This window comes from Lissotriton helveticus, chromosome 7 (genome assembly GCF_964261635.1).
Source record: "Lissotriton helveticus chromosome 7, aLisHel1.1, whole genome shotgun sequence".
In the NCBI taxonomy this organism is placed as follows: Eukaryota; Metazoa; Chordata; class Amphibia; order Caudata; family Salamandridae; genus Lissotriton; species Lissotriton helveticus.
In genome coordinates this window covers 1,069,483,111-1,069,508,302 of record NC_136068.1, presented here as the reverse complement: position 1 = coordinate 1,069,508,302, position 25,192 = coordinate 1,069,483,111, and the positions used below count along the sequence as shown (strand labels likewise).

Here is a 25,192-nt window from a genome sequence, read left to right as displayed (position 1 = left end):
TTCTCATCAATACTACCCAGAAAGTTTAATGGGCCTTCCACTCCTCCCATTTCATGCATAGACTTCCACCTGCAGGCCAAAACAATTGAGGGGGTTGTAGTGAAATACCACAACCACAAATTAAAAAACAAGTATATATTTTGCTAAAGTACGTAAAAAATAAAAATTAAGACAAGGATATGCGTCCAAACTTCACCCAAAGGAACAAGTTCACTTATCCTACACAAAGTATGGGTAATAACACATTATGTGCATAGAGTAAAAAAATTAATTACCTAATAATAATTCACCCAGCTTTTATTTGCAGCGCTTTACTGGGCTTTAAAAAAAGCCACATCCACAGGTAAGACTGATTTGCCCCGACAGATAACTAATAAAACCATCAGCATGTGAACTGCTGGTAAATTGCACCAGATAAGCGGTGGGAACTCCACACAACCAAGATGGCTGCACGTTTAGTTGTGCGTGTTACGTAAGAAACACGAGCAGCGTGGAGTTCCACTGCTAAAATAAACAAACGCTTGCTCACAAAGGCTCGAATGCACACATGCCCAAGTATCCAGGCATGCACATCCACACAGTTCCAGAAACGTCACACGTGCCTTACGTTCCAAGCGCGAAGCATCACAGCTACTCATCATTGCAGAAAAGTCACAACGGGCCAGAATTCAAGGCTCAAAGATTCCTTGAAGTAATACACAGCACTGGAATTCTGAGGTACCTTCAAAAGATGCCGCCGGACACCAAGAGGTACCAGACCTCGAAAAATCTACTCACTCACTTGCAATTACGAGCAAAATTGTATCAGGTCTAGCTATTTTTAGCACAAAACAAACTATCCATGGTTCTAGACAGTGTAGATTGTGTAAAAACCTATGAAGATGCAGAGAACCTAGAGTGCCTTATGCAGAAGATACTGCCTAATGAGAGGCAAAAATACACATCTTTGGAAAGGAAAATCCTTTAAAAAGGACAGAACCCATCACTCACCGAAGTGACATGCTTCATCATCTGGGTTGTCCTTCCTGGTTACTCAATAGTGTAACCAGGGGCTACACCTTTCTCACTAAGAAAGGGGAGAACACGAATGTGTTCAAACAGAGAAGGTAAGTGGGAAACTACAGATGAATAAATATTCTGTGAATATGAGTGATTGACGCAGTGCATGAATGTGCAGATAAAATTGGTAGTAGAAGAAACAAGTTTTAATGGGCATCTTCTACTAATCCAAATTAAAAACAGTGCAAAAGCAGTTGGAACAAATGAACTGCTTAGATGTAACTGGTTCTGGTCTACATGTTTCCGCCTACCTGGATTTGATTTAATCCAAGGCCTTCCTCGGGACCACTATAAATGTTTGCTACTGCGTAGTGAAAAAATATAAATATGTGAATAGAAACTAACAAAAGGTTGGAATCAAAACAACCTAAATACCTGATCCGCAGGCGTGCCGGGCCTCCATTCCTGAGCTGTCGCCAGGTGAGGTCCAACACGGGATCTAAAATTATCCTGTGACTTGCGGAGGATCTTCACGCCTGCAGATCAGGTTTTTTTAGTTGTATTAACACGTAGGGGAGTATACCCATGCTTGGTCTTTAAATATTCCCTTAGACTTTCTTTAAAAAGGTTTGTTTAATTTTTTTCTAGCTATTTTTAGCACCTACTAGTCCCATCTGGCCAGTCATAGGCTGGAAATGAACACATGTCCTGTTCATTCAGAAAGTGAATGAGCATTAAAGATGACATTTAAACTTGTTTATCTTGCCACATTTACGGTCTTTTCAAGGAAAGAGGTCATATGTCAGTTTGCCTTTTAACTAATTGCTGCTCTGAAAATTAGATTTATTTTTCTCTAGCTTACTAGAGTTTAAGGTTTTTGCTAACAGAGCTGTCCGAGAGGTCAGTTATTACACACACATTTAAACAAATAGCCTGTAAATTAATATTACAAATATTTCAAAATATATCAGGAATTACAAAAGCACATTTTTTATAATTATGAAGTGTGATGCAAACAAAGCGGTAAATAGGAGCAAAACAAACAAGAACACTTTATTCGATGATGTGCAAATGATACATATTTGCAGAAGCTATTTACAAACATTGTTCGTACACTATATAGTTTTATCAGTAAAGCTGCATGTCAGTGGGAAAGTTTGTGGCCATTTCAATGTAAAATCTGCAGATTACTTATTTTTTTAGAAAGTTTTATACAGCACAAACATGACCCCCAAGGGTATCAGAGCGCTTTACAAATTATGCAGCATAAGGGTGTAATACAGATTATGCATCAGAGGGTATAAACATACAAAGCAGAATGGACATGCTACAAAATCAAAGTCTAAAATATTCCAACAATCTCGTGAGGGAAGTAAACACACCCACAGGCAGAGTCTAGCATTGTCCGATCTAATCGTGAACCCGGTGGCAGAGCCAGAGACAACGTGTATGGACCAGAATCCGATGCAAATGCCATGCTAAGGCAGAAATGTCTTCATCAGGAGCCCTTTGACCTCTTTTTTGAAGAGGACAGTAAAGGGGTTCAACCCAACTTCAGGGGGAAGGGAGTTCCAGATCCTCTGAGCCAACCCTGAGAATGTCCGGTATAGGTCTTTTTTTTTCTTTAATTTTGGAGGCTTAGGCAAAAGGGTGCTGATGCTTCTGGAAGCTCTAGACCCACAAGAGAGTTCCAATTTCTGAGCTAGATATAGTGAGGTCTTGTAGTGGATGGCTTTGTGAGCCATGCATGCAATTTTTAACTGAAATTGAGCTTCATAGGGAAGCCAATTCAGTTCATACAAGTCAAGAGAGATGTGATGGTATTTTTGAGTACCAGTTAAAAGCCTAGCAGCGGAATGGAGGGTAGCCCTGAGAGAAGCCATACTCACTCTAGGCAGGTCACAGAGTGGTGCACTGCCATAGTCCAGCTTTGAGTCACTAATGCTTGAACTGCAGTCTTGAAGTCATGAGCCAGGAGGAAGGGTTTCCTAAGTAAGCAGAGTTGAAAGTTTGCTCCTTTGGTGAGGGAACTAATGTGATTCTGCATGTTCAGGCTTTTGTCTAGAATGATACCCAGCGATGATTCAGAGTCCACGAGGTGTGAACTGCAGTTAAAAGCAGTTGCTGTTTCAGCCATTGTTCCATGACGAGGAATTGGTTGTGGGGTGAGATCAGAATTCAGTTATAAGAGCATTAAGCTTCAGGTGATTGCGTGTCAGCCAGCTTTGGGTTTCCAGCAGGTCTGAGTTGAGGGACTGGATGTCTTCAGGGGAGGTGATCTTCAGGTATAGTTGGGTATCATCCACTTAAATATGATAGCGAATGCTAGATGATTTTAAAATTTCAGTCAGAGGCTACATGAACAGGTTAAAGAGCGTGGGGGAACAAAGCTGAGCCTTGTGGAACACCCAGGGTGACTGGTGCAAGGTGGGACAAGGATTGGTCCACCTAGAAACATTGGGATTTGTTCTGAAGGGACGAAGAGAACCAGCTTAATACCGGCCCCGATAGCCCCATCCTGTGTTCTAGGAGGTCAATTAGGTGATCACGTTTGACAGTGTCAAAAGCTGACGAAAGATCGAGAAGGATCAGTATGCACGACTCATTGTGATCCAGCTTTCTAAGCGCATCGTCCACGATGTGCGTGAGCACCGACTCTGTGCTATGACATGGGCGGAAACCAGATTGGCATTGGTCCAGGAGTTGGAAATGGTCAATGTGATGACAAAGTTGGTTTAGCACACATTTCTCCAAAAGTTTTGGCAAGGTGGGGATGTTAGTGATGAGTTAGTAAGGCAGATCTCACTTCAGGTAAAAGGTTAGATGGCAGAGAATCGTTGTAGTGATTGGAAGGTTTCATGGTCCACAACATTTTGCGAATAGTGGGTTCATCCACAGTTTGGAACAAACTCCACGAGGCGTTTTAAGGGCTGAAGGGCTGTAAGTGTTCCGAGATATTTGACTGAGGGGCATAGAGTGTACAGCGGAACCCCCCCTCCCGAGAGGTGATCACATGCTGGGCGAAGTTCAGACTTTATCTTGGTGGTCTTATCCCTGAAGAAAATCGCAAATTCTTCACAGTTCAGAAGTGTCCCTTGACCCGGATCCGAGAGGTTGTGATGATTATTGGATTGGTTTGAATAGCTTTCTCAAATGGTTTTTTGCTTGATCTAGTTGTGTTCTTAAGAAGGTGGCCTTTGCGCATCTAATGCGTCTGTTGTATAAGCTTCGCAAGGATCTCAGGTGACAAAGATGTTCCAAGGAGAGAGGGGCTTGCCACTTCCTTTCTGCAAGTCTTAAGATGGAGATCTTAAGGGTTTGGAGATTTTAGCAGACACTCTTAAGTTAAAGTGGTGCCACTGAGTCAAGAACTTGGAGCATTGCATGGTCATAGTGGGCCGCCAGGTCGTGGACTTCAGACATGTTCAGAGGAGGAGAGGGGGCAAGCTGTTATCACAAAGCTCTCTCAGGTCTTGCGGGTTGATGTTCCGTAGGCATCTTGTCAGCTTTTTGGGTTCCTAGGTTGGGATCTGCTTGCTCTTACGAATTCGTGGACGAAAAAAGTGATGCAATAGTGATCTGTCCAGTCACATGGGAGGATCGACTCCAGGTGGAAAGAGTTGGGCTTACCAATGACCAGATCTAACGTGGCTCCTTTGGTATGTGTAGGGCTGTCACATATTTGGATAAGGCTGAGGTCAAGTAGGAAGGATTTAGGCTATTAACCAGCACATCGTTTCAGTGGAGGTTGAAGTCACCCAGGAAGAACTGCATGCCTTGGAAATCCCCGTTGGCCGAAATAATGTCCATGATCTGTTCTGTGAAGGGAAGGTTGTCACGATGGGGGTAGTAGAACGTGTGCAGTTTGCATGAGTGATTGTTGCCCCCGTCACATCAAAGCACAGGTATTCACACATGGGCAGTAGGTCGGTATGAAAGACGCACTATTTAAATTACTACGATGTAAGCAAACTATGCCTCCCCCATGACCGCTAGTTCTGTCCAACATAATGATGTCAAAGTTGGGCGGCATTAGAAAGTCCAGGATGGGAGCAGCAGAATCATTTAGTCATTACAAATGACAGTGTGCTACCACTTTAGTGTGATAGTTTTTAAACATGATTTGAGAAACATTTCTGCCCCCGCCCTGATGACAATGCTGTTAATGAGCTAAGAGGCAAGTCAGGGGTCATGCGTATCCTATATGTGGCTAGATTTGTATTATACATGGAAAGAAAGTTTAGTCTATTAAATCAAACAAAGGAGTTTTTTTGAATGACATGTTGAACTCTCACATTTGAAGGTGCTCTCATATCTGATAATGAAAGAAATTGCGGCTCAATTAATTAATTTGCCCACAATCACATCATTTGAAACCAGTTTATGGGTCAAGAGCATTACAAATAGGTCGAGTAGATTATTTAAGTCAACAGATCTACAGGTCTAGTAACATTTTTATGATTTTGATGCCAGGGTATTGTTGCAATATAGTGAGGTTACGTAAGTACTATATTCCAATTCTCATGTAAAGTATTCAAGTAATGTTTTTCAAGTAAGCTGCTCCAGCACCCTTAACACACACATCCAATAAAACTTGATTGAAGGAAATTTTCCAAAAATGTCCCCCAAGATGTGGGTGGATTCTTGGTGTTCCAATAACTCATTGCCAAATTATGATGATCAAATCTGCAACCACCAAGTTGATATATCCTTTAAGATCGAAACACCAGCATACGGATTGAAGGTAAGACTCAGCCTTGCCAACTCCGGTCCCTTGCATCTGCCGGTCCTAACTCCGATCTAGAACACCGGAGAGACACGGACTAACAGTAAAATTCAAATGCTAAAATTATAATGCACGTGCACTATATAAAAAGGGATCCGTGCATTCGCACGTGTAAGTAAAACATACATACTTGCACAAACATTTAATAAATTAAACATCCACACCCTCAGGCCGCTGTACAGTAAGGTGTATATTTAAGAAAGTTCAGGCCAAATCACATGCCGCTGGGGTGGGAAGGTGCACCACTTCTGCATGGTTCTTTTGGAGAGCCAACCAACCCCCACTTGGCTTTCAACCGGCTGGGACACCCTTTCTTAGGGCCCTGGTTCTCTCCAGTGTTCCCGCATTTGTCCCCGTGTGTCCGACCCCACCACACGGAGCAAGTTGTAGCCCCGCCCGGACCGCGGTGTGTGAGAGACATGGGGGTTGGACCGGGTGCGCGGGACTCAGGCAGATCCCCACTGCTGTGTGGGTCTGGTTTGTAGCCCATATCACTTAGTTGGTCCCCGGCTCATACTACAGGTCGCTAGGCAGTGCCTATGTTGGGTGTGTCTTATATTGGAACCTTCAGCATCACTGATGCAATACGCATCTGTGGCAGACTGTAGCATCCATCGTGGGCGTCCATGAGCATTTGAGTTTGACTTGTTTGGTCTTGTGTCTATTACACCTGGGACTTTGTTTTTCCTACGTGTTGACTGTTTGCTCATGTCTTCCCACTGTGCAAATATTACCAATACTCAGCCCCCATTCCTTTTCCAAGAACAGTGATAAAACAAAATAAACCTTTATTTTGTTTTATCACTGTTCTTTTCTTGGAAAATGAATGGCAACCAATGATGAGAAAGGGGGCTGAGTATTGGTAATATTTGCCAAGATCCCCCGAGGGTTGTTCGCCCGTGAGGTGCCTTCCTCTCCGCCAAACATTTTATCACTTTATGTTTTGAGTGTGGTTGGATGTACTGTTTCAGTGGTACAGACATCAATGGATGTGTCGAGTTTAATCCTACCCTGAGGCTCCTACTTATAGTTACAAACAGTGTTTTGATATGGATAGTATGACATTAGAGAACGTACACCGGACCCTAAAATCAAAGGAGGTGCTGTTGGAATCAAAGTAATGACCCAACAGGTGTGTTTCTCATGTCTAATAGACGGTCGCTGACTAATATCCAGGGTACAGGGATCTGTGTTATTGAATTTCATTGAGTGGAGAGCTATCCCGTAGGTACCCATTTTTCCCTCTGAGCTCCTTTGTGTTTATACTGGTTAAAGGGCAGCAGACACTGGTGAAAGGGCAGCAGACACTGGTGAAAGGGCAGCAGACACTGGTGAAAGGGCAGCAGACACTGGTTAAAGGGAGCATATGGAATAACTTATGTTGAAAAGAATTTTCCATGTTGTGAAGTAACTACAATATGGAATGCAAATAAACAATACATTTGGAATACTTATCCTACATGTGGATTTTTGGGATTTAAAGATACCTAAACTATCGTAGGACACTGTCTTGAAAAGCAGAGAACACGTATTCCCACATGTACTTTCATCATTTCGGAAAAAGTGTATCACTAATACGATAACGCATGGAATAATTAAGAAGCAACAGATTAAAGTAAAGCCTAAATGATGTCACAGTAGTGTAATATAAACACGGGTAATAACAACCCACTTGTTCAGGAGACGCACGCGAGTCAAAAAGAGGCTTGTGATGACAAGACAAGACATTCCCCTTAGATTCCCCACACCAAAGATGGCGTTTCTTTACTAAAATTTGGCCTAGGTGAACAGCAGGCGTGGACAGATTTGTAATCTGAAATTCTTGCCATCACTCGATTGGTTGAACAGCTCCAGTGTTGCAATGTTGTTAACGGAGGGCCAGTAAAGGGTGTGTGGGGCTGGGTCCGTGGCAGGTGAGCAAAAAAGTAGAACTATGCGCCCTGTGCACACTGTGCGTTTCTCTCGTCAGCACAGGGTACTTTGTTGCCTAGATATGGACTCCCGTCATGAAAAATGCCGAGAAGTAGATCCGTGCAGGCAGGCACGAACACACATCAATCACTAGTAGGGAAACAAGACAACCAAGATATCGCACGCAATAGCAAAGAAGCATTAACTAGGCTGCCCCCACACAGTGACATCAAAAGCAGGAGCAACGGTGTGCAGGCAGCCCTGAGAGCTTAGCACAGATCCACAGGCATTAATGCACACAACATGCGGAGAGAGCACACAGGAATCATATGCAGGCATCAGACTCCGGCAGTAAACAAGCAGCAACACATGGACATCACAGACCAGAACACAGAGGATTCCCAAGCAAGCAGGAATCCAAGCAAACTGCACCGATGTATTTCTGATCTTAAACGATGCCACGCTGTTTAGAGACTTGCTTCCACACGACTTCCTTTCCTACATACGCCCCTCCTGATTTTTTAAACGGGGTCAGTCATACAACGTTCTCCTTCGATATTTCTGCACTCACGGGACGCTTGACAGGGGCACCGGTTTGGCTGGGGTGGTTTTACACAGGACGATAGAAACAAGAAAAACGGCACTCACCGGCTGTTTGGGGAGGCGGCGGCTCCTCTCTGCCACGGGCAGGGCTGCTGGGCTTCTCCAGTCGTCGGGGGCTGGGGACGGGCTTCTTCTCCTTGCCGGGCAGGAGCGCGGGGAGACCTCCCGTCCGCTTCCTGCCTGGCCCACTGTACTTCAGGGTCGCGGCTGCGGTAACCAATCGCAGCGCGGCCCTGGAGTTTGGAGGCAGGCACAGCGCCTCTCAGAGGATCCCCAGGCCGGCATCGGCGATTTTCGGGTGACCTGGGCTGCGGCGGTAATGCGGGGCTGATGAGGGGTAGGCTCCCTCTTTAATTTAAATATACAGCGGGGTGAGCAACCGGGACTTCTTCCGGCGACGACGGTGGTCGGGCAGAAATGGCTGCCTCAAAGCTCCGCAATTTTGGATTCGGGGGCGTGTTTTGGCATTTTGAGTGACGGGTGACGTAACAGGGCTAAAGAACGCAAAAAAACACGCCCCCGAATCCGAAAGAGATGGGGCTTTATTGGATTGACTCCCTTCTCCTCCAATGGCTGGCCTCCGTTTAGGAAGCCAGCCAATGGAGAATGGAGGAGAGAGGCGGGCTTATGCCCCCTAACTTCAAAACATTAATTCTTCGGGACTCCCCTCACTGCTTTGCAGTGAGAGCAAGGGTCCCTCGACCTAAAAAGGGGGGTCCCCGTCAATGAAGGAACACAGAGGACAGAGGAGTCGCCGCAAACCAGACGGCGTGTTCACAGCTGATCCAACAGGACACAGTGTCTTCTCAAGACAACCACCACAGCCTGGCGCGCACAATGCCTGCAAGAAGCCAGTGGAATAAGGGAATGCCCCCGAACAATAGTGGAAGGAGAAACCCCCAAGGTATGCACGGGCGTCAATAGGGCTCCAGAACTGTGGTAGGTGCAACGGCAGGTCCCTAGACTGAAGCGGAGTCACAGCACAGCCAACAGCCCCAATATAACTCTTGCCGTGGGAATATTGAAGCAAACTGTTATAGGCAGAACGTAGGGACAGCGTTCAGGACAAGCATGTGTGAAATCCGCAAGCAACGAGTAGCAGAGGGGGGGGAGCAATCCACGCAGCCAGCACGGAAGTTTGCACAGCAGTGACGGTGATGACAATCATGCCAGGCGCGATAGCGACGGCATCTATGGTGGGCCCAGAACACAATACAGCAGGAGACCTCTCAGCCAAGGCGGGGACACAGGGTTGCCAGCAGCTCCATCATCGGCTCAGCGCCTCAGCAGTCGGAGCCAGCAACTCAGGGCAGCTCTCAAGGCCGGCTTTCGCTTCACTCAAGCTGCCACTTACACAGGAGTGGCCAGGGGGGAGGCGGGTGGGGGGAGGGAGAGCCAATGCACCCAACCAGCACCGCAGCCGCATCCCGCCAACGCCCGAGGCCTTCCCGCAAACCCAGCCCCTTTCTCGGCCAACCCAAGTACGGCAGGCCCCTGCTTTCGACCGCCCACAGGGCCGCAATGCCCTGGGGTGCGTGTCACCAGCGACGGGGCACGACCAAAGGAAGGGCAGGGGGCGAGGGAAGAGGAAGGACCACAAGCGGCGCAGTCAGGGAGCGGTAATAAGCGCCAGGGCAACAATCGGGGCAACCCTCACCGCCCCGGCAGCCACGAGCACCATCAGCAATGGTGGCCGCGAGGTCGCGTCAGCCTTCCGCGCCGGCTCCTGCCTCAGCCGCCCCGGGAAAATGGATCGGCTCTCCCGGCATCCGATGCAGCCCTAATGCTCCGAGACCAGCAGGAAGGTGTCCGCAGCGGTAACGGAAGTATTTATCCAGCAATTACGGCAACATTGCAGCCCGACTGGCGGAGCTTCAGGCGGTTGCGGCCATCTCGGTCGCCACGCCCCTCATAGACTTGACAACCTTAGAGTGAAGATACACGCCTTGTTTTATTTTTCATTAGGACAGGGGCCACGTTCATTAAATATTATTTTGAGTGGACCACCTCCCCTACTTTAATCACTTGCTTACACTCCACTTTCACCTACACTAACCTAGGGCCCTCACACGCACATCACCCACCGGCATAAAGGAAAAAAGATCTCCGCCAAGAAGGCCCCACCACGGGTGCCGATCGGGTATTGCACTGCCGACCCGATAAGGAGCCGACCCGATGATGAAGCAAGACTCCTAGTTGGCTGGCTGTGTGAGGGTCTTTTTACGAAAGGAGAGGTCTCTTCTCCACGCTTTGATGACTCCATACCAATGATGGAGCATTTGCATAAAACACACTAAACCTGCTTGTTTTGGTAGGAACTGGATACTAACTTTGTTTAATTGTAATTTCGGACATGTATGCGGCACCTGGATAAATAACAGTCCTCTCTGCCCCCTTCTTGTTTCTACAAATCACATGTGGGTCAAGAGAGAAAACAGAAGTCCCATTGGAGGTTCTCAACCACTGCAAAAGCTATTAAAGAACGACTACCAACGGCTGTCCAGGACACTCCACTGTTTCTTTCAATTTAGAACGGCCTGTTCTTAAGCACCTAATATAGAATGTTCTATGAACCATAAGATCTTACTTACGCTGTTGAACACCCTCTTTAAGCGCTTATAGTCACTTATTTTTCAGGCTTCCTTAATTTGCTCCACGAAACTTTCACCAGGAATTTCTTTTGGCCATTAGGGTGGTTTTCAGTCGAGATATTTCTTCATAGGTTTCTGAAGTAGCCCATCCATACCCAATTCTACTGTATTGTTATGTGGACACGTATGGTGCACAACACACACACACACACTCCTCCACCCCCCCCCCCAAGCAAGCAACCAGAATGCCCCACCAGAATTATAAACGCACCCATCCCTTCGCAACCCAGGCACCAACTTGCTTCCCCATACTTAGGTACCGCCCACCCCCTACCTCACCGCGCCTGCCGCACCGCGCACTTGGTCACACCGAACCCTGGTGTTCAAGTAAACAAACACGCTTTCCCTCCACATCCGCATGAAGCCGAACACCCCTCTTGGACCCCAACAAGATTTAACACCCACCGAACCCAACACAGTGAGCTCACACTGACCACACCTCAAACAAGGCCCCATTCTTCCCTAAATACAACCGACCCTTCCTCTCACAAAGCACACACACCCAGACGCCTCGCAAAAGGCTACTCCTTAAAAGCCCGTGCTCTATTTACCCTCTGCCCCGTTAATATAATTACTTCAGAGTCCCCCGTCACACCACCCCTCTTCCTTCCCTGTGCACCACTCACCTTCCGCAGCCTCTTGTTCAGGATACATTCAGCGGCGAAGACTTGCTCCCCAACGGCCGAGAGCTCCTCCATTGCCCTCAGTATTGCTCACGGGGTCTTTGCTGCCCCTCTTTAGGACGCGCCCTTACGTAACCCAATCCACTGGTGCCCGGTATCCTCGGTTATTGCCCACCGTGGCACCCTTATAACTTGGGTGGCATTCTTCAGTCTCCCGGCCCCCTCCACTGGATTCGGACGGTTGTTGCTTTGGCGCGAGGAAACCCCTTCCCGCAGTACCCTCCGTCCGCTCTCCTCACGCGCCGTCGCAAACCCACCCCTTCCACATGATTGACACTAACCCCCTTAGCTGTTTGACCAATACCAGATGAAAGGGAGGGGCTACGGCGATACTTCCATAGGGAAAGAATTGAGCCAGAGGGCGGGGTTAAAATAAGAACGAGAAAGAAACGCAGGCCTGAGAGGGTGGAGCCACTCATATAGTGAGGACAATGAGTTTAGGCTAACGCCTCCACGGACCCACCTCTCTTTGAGCGACAGACAGGGAGTGAATGACCATCAGGAGACATAGGAAGCTATGTAGTTGTAGCGTCGTCAGGAAGAGGATCCGCCCCATCGTGAAGGACAGCAGTTCAGTAGTGCCCTGGCGAATAGGAACCAGGGAGTATCAAGACAACCCGAGTTGGCCATTGAGAGCCAAGGGGCGGGGTTCTGAGAGGTTGGGGATTAAGTTGCGAGGGTAAAGCAGAGGAGAGAGCAAGCTGGACTAGCGAGAAAAGTGGGGGAATGGAAGGGTTTGGTATCGAGAGAGTGATTTAGGGAGAAAATGTATTCTATCGTAATATTTATACAGTGCTTACTACCTCTTTGAGAGGCGCACGCAGCTTATGTTTTTCACTAAACTGACCGGTTTGCACAAATCGGCAGTTCCCTTTATGGTAATTTATTTATTTAATGCAGTTTTATTATAGCGCGGACTTTACCCAAAGGTGTGGAAGCGCTTTACAATAGATCCAAGACTCCAAATACGATACATAATGAAATGTACATACTTACACATTACAGATACAAACGAGATAGATGAACAAGCATTTACAATGCAATGGTCTCGGCAGTGTTAAAGTTAGAGCTATTGCCATTGCTCATGACATTTTTTATTTATGTTTTTGTTTTTAAAACATATAAATAAATGCCATTGTCATTTACAATGCCAATAGCTTAATCTCTCGCAAATGCGAGACCTATTGCATTTGCACCCACACACAGAGCCACACACAAAGCCACCCACACACACATACAGAGCCACCCACAGTCATTCACATAGAGCCACCCACACACACACACAGAGCCACCTACACAGAGCCTCCCACATGTCGTGCGCGAGTTCCGGGCCTCGCACAGTGTCGTGCCCACAGGATGGCACTAGGACCCTGGAGCCCAGGGTCAGGGGAACAAGGACACCGGACACCACATCCGGTCAGGGGGCGGAGGTCAGGGGACACTCGGCAGCAGGACAGGGACGTGAGTGGACAGGGGGTCCAGGAGCTCACCCCAAACGATGTACTAATGATATCTGCATGGAAATAAAGAACACCTCAAAGCACCCTACCGTCTCCTGTGTACTTGCCCTGAACGACGCGACAACTGGCGACGAAGTCGGGATCTCGACCAGCGTGACGTGGAGGTCGAGCGCATCTCGTGGAGACCAGCGCCGAGAAGACAGAGCGCATCTCGTGGAGACCAGCGCCGAGAAGACAGAGCGCCGAGGGACAGGAGCGCAGCGACGCGGGAGCCCACCCCGGCCGCTGAGAAGAACGACTGCCGGTAAGCGCTGTGCCAAGCCCAAAGCGCAAGAGGAAGAAGAACTTTGCCTCGTTTGCCGCGAGCTCTCGCGAGAGCACGAGAGTCTCGGCGGCCATCTTGAGGGCAGGCGGGAGAGCCAATAGGCGCGCGAGGAAGGTCCGGCGGCCATCTTAGAGTCAGGCGGCCTCACCATTGGCCGCGAAGCACCACGTGACCGTCGGCGGCCATCTTAAAGGCAGGCGAGAGAGCCAATCGGAAGAGAGATTGGCTCAGCGGCCATTTTGAGGACAGGCAAAATCGATCTGCCCAAAGAAAGGGCTAAAAAAACGAAGGAAAGAAGGAAAAAGCACATACAGATGCAAAGGAAAGGTAAAAAAAAAAGGAATAACAAAAGATAAAGACAAAAGACAATAAAGAAATAAAAGAAAAGAAAAAAAAAAGGGAGAAAGAGAAAAAGGAAAGGTCAAAAAGGAAAGCAGAAACAGAAAAGAATAGAAGAGTGCCGGAAGAGCACGGAGGAGAGAAGAGTGCCAAGTGGAGCACTGGAGCCAACAAAAGAGTGCCAGGAAGAGCACAAGAAAGAAGAGACAGCACAGAAAATAGTCAAAGAGTGCCAGGAAGAGCACAGGACACAGGAAATAGACGAAGAAAAAACAAGAAAGCAAGGAGAAATGGCAGACCCAAAGCCAAGTGCGCAATACAGAAGACCACTGCCGTTCAGCCTATCCGAACCGCAAACAGGGATAAGATGGGAGAAATGGCTTCGGCGTTTTGAAAATTATGCTGAAGCAACAGATGTCACCGCGGCCAAGATGAGAGGACTATTCCTGAACTATGTAGGCGATGAGGTCGAGGATCTGTTGGTAACGCTGCCAGCTGCGGACATTGACACCTATGCCAAGTTAACAAAGTGCCTGACGGAAAAGTTTGATCCGCAAAGAAATGTCGATTTCGAGAGATACAGCTTCACGATTGCCTTCCAACAAGCTGAGGAATCACTAGATGACTTCGCAACGAGGTTAAGGAAACTGGTGACTCACTGTGCATTCGACAAATTTGACAACGAACAGGCCATAAGACTATTGATCATAGCAGGCTGTCGGGACATAGAATTCCGGACACGAATACTGAAGGAACCAATAACATTGGAGAACATTCTCGCCCTAGGGAGGGCAGAGGCACGAGCGACAGCACACGCGAAAGAAATGGAGCGTGGCAAAGGAAGAGGTGGAGAACAAATTAATAGAATAGCGAGCAACAACAACAAAACTGGAAACTGGAGACAAGACAGAAGCGGCCAGACGGGGAAGAAGCAACAAGAAGGAACGTGCTACAGATGTGGACTAGAGTTCCCACACCGAGGTGGCCCATGCCCAGCATTTGGCCAGACGTGCCGAAAATGCAACGGACGAGATCATTATGCAAGCGTATGTCAAGGGGCGCAGTTTAGAGCTAACCGTGGAAGGACAGGCAGAGGGAGGACGTCGACGCGCAGGGACGTCAGACACGTCGAGACAGGAGTGAGGAGCTCGTCTGCAGAATCCGAGGACGAGGAAAGAGAAGAAAAAACGGAGCGGCTATACCTCATGACAGAGGTCAACACAGACTCAGAAGATGATGAAGAAGAGCGTGACGAAGTAATATGCCTGGTGGACAAAAAGAAAATAAAGAAAACGGAGTCCGTCACAATAAAAGTAGGGCCACACGATACCACATTTGTGTTAGACAGTGGCGCAACGTGCAATATCATGTGCGTCTCTGAATACGAGAAGATGAAAGTAAAGCCGACCCTGAAGCCGTCTAGAGTAAAAGTATTCACATGGGGGGCAAAGAGACCGGTGATCAACCTAGGGAAATTCAAGGAGGAATTAAGATACAAAGATCAAAGACTAACGGAACAGATACACGTGCTCCAAGGAGACATCCCAGCGCCATGTCTGTTGAGCAACGTCACGGCACAAGTAATGGGGCTGATGGAAATGACATATCAGATGTCGGAAAGAAGAACAAACATTCTAAAAGAATACCCCAAACTGATAGAAGGGTTAGGAAAGCTGAAAGGGCGGCAAATAACGCTGCACATAGATGAAACGATAAGACCCGTCGCGCAACACCACAGAAGGGTGCCCATACACCTACAGCCGCAAGTCGAGGAAGAGCTGGAGGCCTTACTAAGACAGGACATCATGGAACGAGCAGATGGACCGACACCATGGGTGTCCCCAATTGTGGCCGTCCCAAAGAAGGACAAGTCAAAGATAAGAATATGCGTGGACATGAGGATTCCTAACAAGGCAATTGAGCGGGAGCGGCACCCTGGCCCACATCTAGATGACATGATTAGCTGCCTCACCGGCACGAGAACATTTTCGAAACTGGACCTCTGCAAGGGGTACCACCAACTGGAACTAGACCCCCAGTCGAGATACATCACAACGTTCTCCACCCACCTTGGACTATTTAGGTACAAACGACTGAGCTTCGGGATCTCGTCGGCTGCGGAAATATTTCAGGAGACGATTCGTCAAGTCATCAGGCCGGTCAAGAACAGTCTGAACTACAGTGACGACATCCTGGTGTTCGGCAAGACGGATGAAGAACATGACACGGCTTTGAGGGAGGTATGCTCACACCTAGAGGAAGCAGGCTTAACGCTAAATGAAGAAAAATGCGAACTGGGGCGGAATGAGCTAGTGTTCTTCGGTCACATATTTTCAAAAAAAGGCATGCGGCCAGATGGCAGCAAGGTAGAGACATTAGAAAAAGCAAAGAAGCCCACGGACGTGGCAGAAGTGCGATCGTTTCTAGGGCTGGCAAGTTACTGTGCACGCTACATTAAAGACTTCGCCACCGTCAGCGCGCCACTGAGAGAGCTGACGAAACAAGGACAAAAATTCCAGTGGACCGGCGAGTGTGACAAAGGGTTTGAAGAGATAAGAAGAGCGGTGACAGCAGTAGATCACTTGGCTTACTTTGACCCGAAGCTATGCACAGAGCTGACAGTGGATGCAAGCCCCGTGGGGCTGGGAGCAATTTTAGCACAACATCAGCCCGGGAGAGATTCCCCAAGACACATCGTTGCGTATGGGAGCAAGAGCTTGACCGACGTTGAAAGGGGATATTCACAACCCGAAAAAGAGAGCCTGGCGGTGGTGTGGGCCTGTGAACATTACCACATGTTTGTGTACGGGAAACCGTTCATGATCGTGACCGACCATCAGGCCTTGATAACAATATATGGCAACCCAAACGCTAAGATACCGCCAAGAATAGAAAGGTGGGGAATAAGGCTCATGGACTACAATTTCAAAATCATCCACAAGCCAGGAAAAGAACAAAACCCAGCAGACTATGTGTCAAGACACCCCCTGCCGCAAAAGTCACAAGCGACCACAATGGCAGAAGAATACCTGAACTTCGCATTGAAACTGAGTACACCGGCGACAATAACAGAGAGTGAACTAAAGGAAGAAACAAAACAGGACGCCACCATGCAGGAGGCAATGAGAATCAACAGGGCGCAACGATGGAGACACGTAAACAATAACATGTGCGTAGGAAAAGGAATAGACAGAGAAGAACTGCTGGCCTTCAAAAGAATACATGAGGAGCTGTCCGAATGCGAAAACGGGACAATAATGAGAGGCACCAGAATAGTGATGCCCCAAAAGCTGAGAAAAAGAACAGTGGACTTGGCACACGAATCACACCGAGGCATGGTGGCCACGAAAAAGATGCTCCGGGAAAAAGTGTGGTTTCCGGGACTCGATAACATGGTGGAAGAGATGGTGACGAAATGCCACGTATGTCAAATAACAGGACCACTGTCAAAACCAGAACCCTTGCAAATGTCCCCGCTACCACAGGCGGTGTGGACTGAGCTGGCAGCTGACTTCTACGGGCCGCTAGAAACAGGAAACTATTTTCTGGTTGTGATAGACGAGTACTCAAGGTTCCCCCTAGTAAAGACAGTGTCGTCAACATCGGCGAATGCGACGCTACCGGTGCTAGATGACATTTTCGCAGCATGGGGCTCGCCACAGACATTGAAAACGGACAATGGCCCACCCTTCTCAGGCGAAGAATTCAAAAGATTCATGGCGTACCTAGGCATACGTCACAGACGAATAACGCCGCTGTGGCCACAAGCGAATGGGATGGCTGAGCGGTTCATGGGGACCATCAAAAAGGCGGTACAGAGAGCAAAAGTGACTCAAGTGTCGATCGGGCAAGCCCTGTGCCAGGTACTAAGGGACTATCGGAACACACCACACAGTTCCACAGGAAAATGCCCGGCTGAACTGGTACTAGGGCGAGTGAGCAGAACACGACTGCCACAGATGAAAGAAGAAAAAAAAGAAGAGCAGAAAGAAATAGCTATCAGAGACAAGGGACAGAAAGCAAAAATGAAAGAATACGCCGATCAAAAACGACATGCCACGCCACACCTGTTAGAGGAAGGGGACATGGTGTTTATGAAACAGCGGCAGGTGAGGAAGTCAGACAGCGCGTTTGCAAAAGATCCGCTAAAAGTGGTGAAAGTAAACGGGCCCATGATCACGGCTGCCGTTGGCCACCACCAGGTCACACGAAACAGCTCCCACTTTAAAGAGGTGAAAACGGAAGAAGAAGGAGACATGCCAAAGAACGAACCAACGAGAGAGATGTGGCAGGAAGATCCAGCACCAACTGTCGGAGAACAGCGACCACGGCGAGAGTGCAAGAAGACCAAGAGACTGATCGAAGAGATGTGAGGGGACTATCACTACACACAGTTGCTCTCTCTCTCTCTCTCTCTCTCTCTCTCTCTCTCTCTCTCTCTCTCTCTCTCTCTCTCTCTCTCTCTCTCTCTCTCTCTCTCTCTCTCTCTCTCTCTCTCTCTCTCTCTCTCTTTCTTTCTTTGTTGCAACAAGGGGGGAGATGTCGTGCCCACAGGATGGCACTAGGACCCTGGAGCCCAGGGTCAGGGGAACAAGGACACCGGACACCACATCCGGTCAGGGGGCGGAGGTCAGGGGACACTCGGCAGCAGGACAGGGACGTGAGTGGACAGGGGGTCCAGGAGCTCACCCCAAACGATGTACTAATGATATCTGCATGGAAATAAAGAACACCTCAAAGCACCCTACCGTCTCCTGTGTACTTGCCCTGAACGACGCGACACACAGGAGGTAATTAATGAAAATGATGGGGACACACACACAGGATGGAGGGTATGCCGGAAAGACCCCGAGCGGTCTTCCGCGCTTTTAATATATACCTCGGGCGTGCCCGTCCCGAGGGTGAAGGCGTGCGTGTATGTGTATTGCTACAATGTTGGTGAGAGGCCGGGTGGCTCTCTACATCCCTCCTTCAATTTAGTTCTCATGTAAACTGTCCAAGCACAATGGCTAAGGGGAAGTGCACATAAAGTCTCGGAGTCTTTGGCTCGGCCCAGGATTGGGCCTCAGGTGGTATCTGTGGTTGGACCGGGCAGGAGACTCAACAGCCCCAGCCGGGGTTGTTGCTTCATCTCGGGAGGAAGAAGTGCACCCAGTTGTTTCACTTCGGGGCCCAACAAGGTGACGCCTGTCTTCTCCTGGCTGGTCACGGCTCTGGAGGGGCACGGAGTTTTGGGCCCCCGTTCTTCCATCGTCCGGACCATCTGCGCCGACATCGATGGTTTCGTCAGCCTCCTGGGGAATGCCATCCGACATTCCTATTCTTTTGAAGCAGGATACATTTCGTGTGACAGTCTGTTGGCCGAGGCAGGCAGTCACCATTGTTCCCCGAATTTTCTCCACGATCCATCGCTCTGGTTCAAACGGGGTTCTAAATTTCCACCCAGGGTGCCGATCTTGTACCACGACGATGTCTCCTTCTTGCAACCCGGGGTGTCTTGCATGTCTTCTTTCGCTTGCTTTCTGGTTCGTGACAGTTCTCCGTGCCTGGATGGCAGCACCATCTCTCTCCTCAGGGGTCCATGTAGAGGACGCCGGGATGTTGCCTCTTGGTGCTCTTTTGAACAGGACATGCGCCGGTGCGCAATGGGTGGTGCTATGAGGGGTCTGTCGATATGCACTCAGGAATTGGTCCAGCGCAGCTTCCGGGTCTTTGCCATCGTTGACGGCGATGCGGAGCGCCCTGTTGAGAGTCCGCATGAGCCTCTCCACTTCGCCGTTTGCTTGCGGCCACAACGGTGTGATCTTGCGGTGTTTTATCCCCAGGCCCTCCAGGTATGCTTGGAACTCTCGCCCTTGAAAAGGGGGTCCGTTGTCCGATTTCACCTCTTCTGGGAGTCCCATAGTGGCAAAGACGTGGTCCAACGCTTTCTTGACTGGTCCAAATGCTGTGGAGGAGAGCAGCTCCACGACGGGGAATTTCGAAAAAGAGTCCACGACCACCAGCGCGTGCCGACCGTCTGGGAAGCTCCCGAAGTCTATGCTCAGCTGAGTCCAGGGTGAAATTGTAGCCTTGTAGCTGGACGGCCCATCGTTCAATCCGCGGTGGGGCAAGCCTGGAGGATCCGGTGAACAGGGGTAGGAGTGGTTTGTGGTCGGTCACAATGGTGAAGGGTTGGCCACAGAGATACAAGTGAAAGTGGTGGCAGGCCCACTTGATGGCTAACGCTTCTCGCTCGATTTGAGCATACCGTGTTTCAGTGTCCGTGAGGGCCTTGCTCGCATATGCGACGGGTTTCCAGTCATTTTGGCCATATTCCTGCAGTAGAACTGCGCCGAGGCCTACGGGGCTGGCGTCCACGACCAATTCGGTCTTCCTGCGTGGTTGGAAGTAGGCCATCGTGGCCTTGTCCAGAAGGCTCGCCTTGATTTCCTGGAAGGCTTGGTTTGCTGCGCCTGTCCATTCCCATTCATGGTCCTGTCTAGTGAGTGCGCGAAGGGGCTCGGCCAGGTCGGCCAGGTTGGGTATAAATCGGCCACAGTACGTGGCCATCCCGAGGAAGCTTCTCACCTCGGTGGGGTTTCTGGGCGTGCTGGCATTCTGGATAGCTTCCGCCTTCTTTGGGTCAACTCGGAGCCCTTCGCGCGTGAATCGGTAGCCGAAGAAGTCCACTGCTTCTTGGTAGAATGAGCACTTTTCTCTGTGGAGGGTTAGTCCATGTTCCTGTAGTCTTTGTAGGGTGGCCCTAAGATGTGCATGGTGTTCCTCCAGCGTGTTCGAGTAGATCAGAATGTCGTCGCTCAAGTTGATGACCCCACTCAGCCCAGACAGAACTTCCTTTATTGCATTCTGAAACACTTCGGCCGCCGATGACACTCCAAAGCTTAACCTCTTGTATCGCCGGAGCCCGACATGGGTGGAGAAAGTCGTGATGTACCGGCTGTTCTGATCAAGTTCCAACTGGTGGTAGCCCGCGTTGAGATCAAGTTTAGAGACCCACTTCGCCCCGTTGAGGTCGGCGACGATGTCGTCCATGGTGGGCGTGATGTGGCGCTCCCGCTTCACAGCAGTATTCGGCAGTCTCATGTCGACGCACAGCCTGATGGCACCAGGCTGTTTGGGTTTGGGGGCAACCACCAGTGGAGACACCCATGGGGTCGGTCCTGACACCTTCTCGATTACGTCAAGGGCTTCGAGCTTCTTCAGCTCCTCTTCAACCTGAGGACGGAGGTTAAAGGGCACCCTTCTGTGTTGCAAGGCGACGGGACGGATGGAGGTGTCTATGTGCCGTTTGACTTTCTTGCCTTTGAGCTTGCCGAGGCCACTGAAGAGTGCAGGGAATTCTTCTAGCATGGTATCGGCGTGCGATTGGTGGACTTGGTTGGCGAAGAAGACCAGCCCTAGGTCTTCCGCTGTGTTGCAGCTGAGCAGTGTACCTTTCTTCCCTTCAGTTACGTGGAACCGGGCCTCCGTTGTGTACTCCCCATTTCGAATGGTGGTGCTGATGACGCCGCGTAGCGGCATGGGTTCGGTGCCTCCATATGTGTATATCCGAGCGTTCGTCGGGGCCAGTGTGGGTTTAGGCGACATCTGTTCATACTGGTCAGAGTCCATGACATTCACGGAGGCTCCGGTGTTGATCAGTGCTCTGATTTCTGATCCTTCCACAGAGATCGTGCACATGGGTGGTGGTCTCTTCCGGGTGGCTACCCTGCTGACATAGGATATTACATATACTTCATCGTCCTCCTCGTCCTCATAGTACGGTTTCCGGTCTTGGGCCTGCGTGTCTGGCGGCGGGTGTTCTTGCTCTAGCGACAGTTGTCTCACTCTGGATGTCATCGACCGAGATCCATATCCGCCTCGCGACCTTTGTGCACTGGGCCTGTATCGTCCTCCTTGGCACACCGCGGCAAAATGGTTGAGTCTGCCGCACTTCGAGCACGTCTTTCCTTTTGCGTTGCACACAGCGGTCGCTGCATGGTCTCCCCCACAGTAGGCACACTGAGCGTCCCGGGTTTGCCACTGTCGAGCTCTTCCTCCCGTCGGTCTCCTCTGTATCGCGTCGACGGTTTCTTCCTTGATGGGCGCCATTTTGGGTGCGGCTTGCGGAGCTATGGGGGACCGGAGCGCCAGCTCCATTTCGTCTGCTCTGGAATCCGACAGTTCATGGGAGCGGGCAAGGACAAGAATGGCATCCAACGTGATGCCCGGTTGTTATGTTATGTTATGCGTTTTTATTTGGCGCACAGATGCTCCAGATAAGGAGCGTCCTGGCGCCCGACAAGGCAGCTGCACAACACAACTGAAACAATAAACAAACAGTGTAGACAAACTAAGGGAATAAAAAAGTTTTCACCGCACGGCGAAAGGAAAGCAGATCCCTCATAGCGCGGATCGCCGGGGGCAGGGAGTTCCACAAAACCGCCGCGCGCACTCGAAACGAGCGTCCTCCAGCTCGACTCCGCTTGAAGCGCGGCACGACAGCTAGTTCTAGGTCGGCAGATCTTAAGAGTCGAGCTGGGGTGTAGTGGGCAAGAAGAGCCACAAGAATCGTTGCTGGGGACCCCTTCAGAATTTTGTAGGCGACACAGAGGACCTTAAACTGGATCCGCTGGGCCACCGGTAGCCAATGCAATGACCGCAGGGTACTGGAGGTGGGACAGAATCTAGGGAGGCCTACCACCGCTCTTGCAGTGGCGTTCTGGATCCGTTGTAGGCGCCCAATCTCCGCTTGGTTCAGACCAACTAGTAAGGAACTCGCATAATCCAGCCTCGAGATGACTGTGGCTTGGATCATGAGTTGCCTAGTGGGAGCATCGAAGAACTTCAGCACTGGACGGAGCCCGCGCAGGATGCCAAAGCAGCAGGCCGCCGTGCGTTTGGTATGACACACAAACGTAAGGGAAGGGTCCAGCCAGACCCCGAGGTTCTTAAGCTCGGCGACTGGGATGGGAGCAGGACCCAAATTCCCAGGCCACCATCTTTGTCTGAGGATGAGCTTCCGTAGTAGTTTTGATTTGCATCCTACGATGATCTGGTCTCTGATTTCCTCACGTGGTTCTGTAAACGGGCAGCTGCTGGCCAGCCGGCGCAGCCTCGCATAGTACATGTCCACTGATTCGGCCTCAGTTTGCCACGCCCGCTTAAACTTGAACTTCTCATAGTCGGTGTTGACCTGGGGGTCAAAGTAGGTATTCAGCGCGGCCACCGCCGCGTCATAGTCATCGTCCTCACCGGTGTTCGGGAAAGATTCGAAAAGGTCGTAGATTTCTGGGCCTCCATACAGGATCAAGAGTGATCTTTTCACGGTGTTATCAGTTTCTCTGGTGCCTCTAAAGTAGAGGTTCAAACGCCCCAGCCACGCCTTCCATCGCGGCGCCGCAGTTGCTGGGTCTGCAGTCTCGCTGAATGGCGGAAGCGGGGCCACTCCAGTGTGGGCATGGCTGACTACGTGAGTGTCTGCTCCGCGCCGTGGAGGTGGGCGTGGCGTAGCGGCATGTGCGGCCGGCGATGTGGACGCACCCCCTGTGGCGGCGTCGGTCATGATGGTGACCCCTCCCTTGGATCACACCATTCCTGCGCGGGCCGCGCAGCATGGAACGGAGTCAGGACGGTGAGTATGTGACTGTCTAGCTTCCTGACACGGAGCTCCCACGGGAGGCAGAAGTTGATTTGGCCAGTGCTTGTTTATAACTGTATTTGCACGTCACAGTGCAGCAACTCACTCCCCCCCGGGGCCTGAGCAGGCCGTGTCCGTGGTGCGGGGAGCAGGCAGCAGTGGAATCAGCCCGTGCCTGATTTATTGCCCTTGTCAGTGCTTGATTTATTTCCTCTTTCAACGCAGTCCCAGGGCCAGAGCAAGCCGTGTTCATGGAGCGGAGGGCAGGGCAGGCGTAGGAGGCACCGTCAGACAGGGCCTCGGGGCTGACGTGCAGCGTCTCCCCTCTTCGCCCCACCCCCTCTGGGGCAGCACACTACAGGAAGCGCGCTAGCGCTGTGCGCGCAGCGGGGCGAGCCCCCAGGCAACAACGCACACAGCGCGGGGGTGCCGGGCAAGGACGCGGGGGCGAACCACTCACCGGGCGGCTCCCGCCAGCTGAACACGCTCCGACCTCGGAGGCGCGTGGGCGGGGAGCCGACTTGAGCAGAGGCAGCAGGCTGGCGGACGAGCTCCGCGGCCACGAGGACGCCAGGCAGAAGCGGCCGGCAACCAACAGCAGGCAACGGAGCGAGGCGCTCCAGCAGATGGCCAGGCACGCGCGGGGGCAGAACCGGCCTCGTCGCCAGTGTCGTGCGTGAGGTCCGGGCCTCGCACAGGAGGTAATTAATGAAAATGATGGGGACACACACACAGGATGGAGGGTATGCCGGAAAGACCCCGAGCGGTCTTCCGCGCTTTTAATATATACCTCGGGGCGTGCCCGTCCCGAGGGTGAAGGCGTGCGTGTATGTGTATTGCTACAATGTTGGTGAGAGGCCGGGTGGCTCTCTACACCACAGTCATTCACATAGAGCCACACACACACAGAGCCACCCACACACACACACAGAGCCACCCACACAGAGCCACCCACAGTCATTCACATAGAGCCACCCACACACAGAACCACCCACACACACACACAGAGCCACCCCCACACAGACAGAGCCACCCTTACACAGACAGAGCCACCCTCACACAGAGTCACACACACACAGAGCCACACAGAGGCAAGAAAAAAAAACGAACAGCAACAGGGAACAGAGGCAAGAAATAACAAGGGCAGCTCCCCCCAGATACAGAAATGTATTCCCGGGTGCTTGGTGAGTTTGCAACCGCCTGCCCCACCTACAGGGCAAATTGACCTAAAAAAAACAGGCAGTCTCACCCCAAGGAGGATGGAAGCAAAAGAAACTAGGAGTGAGGGATGCGGAATGAAGACCAAGGAATGAGGGATGCGGAATGAGGAACTAGGAGTGAGGGATGCGGAATGAGGAACTAGGAGTGAGGGATGCGGAATGAGGACCAAGGAATGAGGGATGGGGAATGAGGAACTAGGAGTGAGGGATGCGGAATGAGGAACTAGGAGTGAGGGATGCGGACTGAAGACCAAGGAATGAGGGATGCGGAATGAGGAACTAAGAGTGAGGGATGCGGAATGAGGAACTAGGAGTGAGGGATGCGGAATGAGGACCAAAGAATGAGGGAAGTGGAATGAAGACCAAGGAATGAGGGATGCGGAATGAGGAACTAGGAGTGAGGGATGTGGAATGAAGACCAAGGAGTGAGGGATGAGGAACTAGGAGTGAGGGATGCGGAATGAGGACCAAAGAATGATGGATGTGGAATCAAGAACCAGAAGTGAGGGATGCGGATTGAGGAACCAGAAGTGAGGGATGCGGAATGAGGAACTAGGAGTGAGGGATGGGGAATGAGGACCAAGGAATGAGGG

General features: G+C 50.4%; 1 protein-coding gene across 1 annotated transcript in view; it reads right to left on the bottom strand.

The window, feature by feature from the left end:
- Positions 1 to 11,912, bottom strand: part of CBX2 (chromobox 2) — a 157,723-nt gene extending 145,811 nt beyond the window's left edge. Inside the window, exon 1 of the mRNA XM_078654021.1 lies at positions 11,577 to 11,912. Within this exon, the coding sequence (XP_078510147.1) occupies positions 11,577 to 11,648 (72 nt within the window). The 5' untranslated portion in view covers positions 11,649 to 11,912. The remainder of the gene's footprint in view (positions 1 to 11,576) is intronic.
- Between the last annotated feature and the right edge of the window lie 13,280 nt (positions 11,913 to 25,192).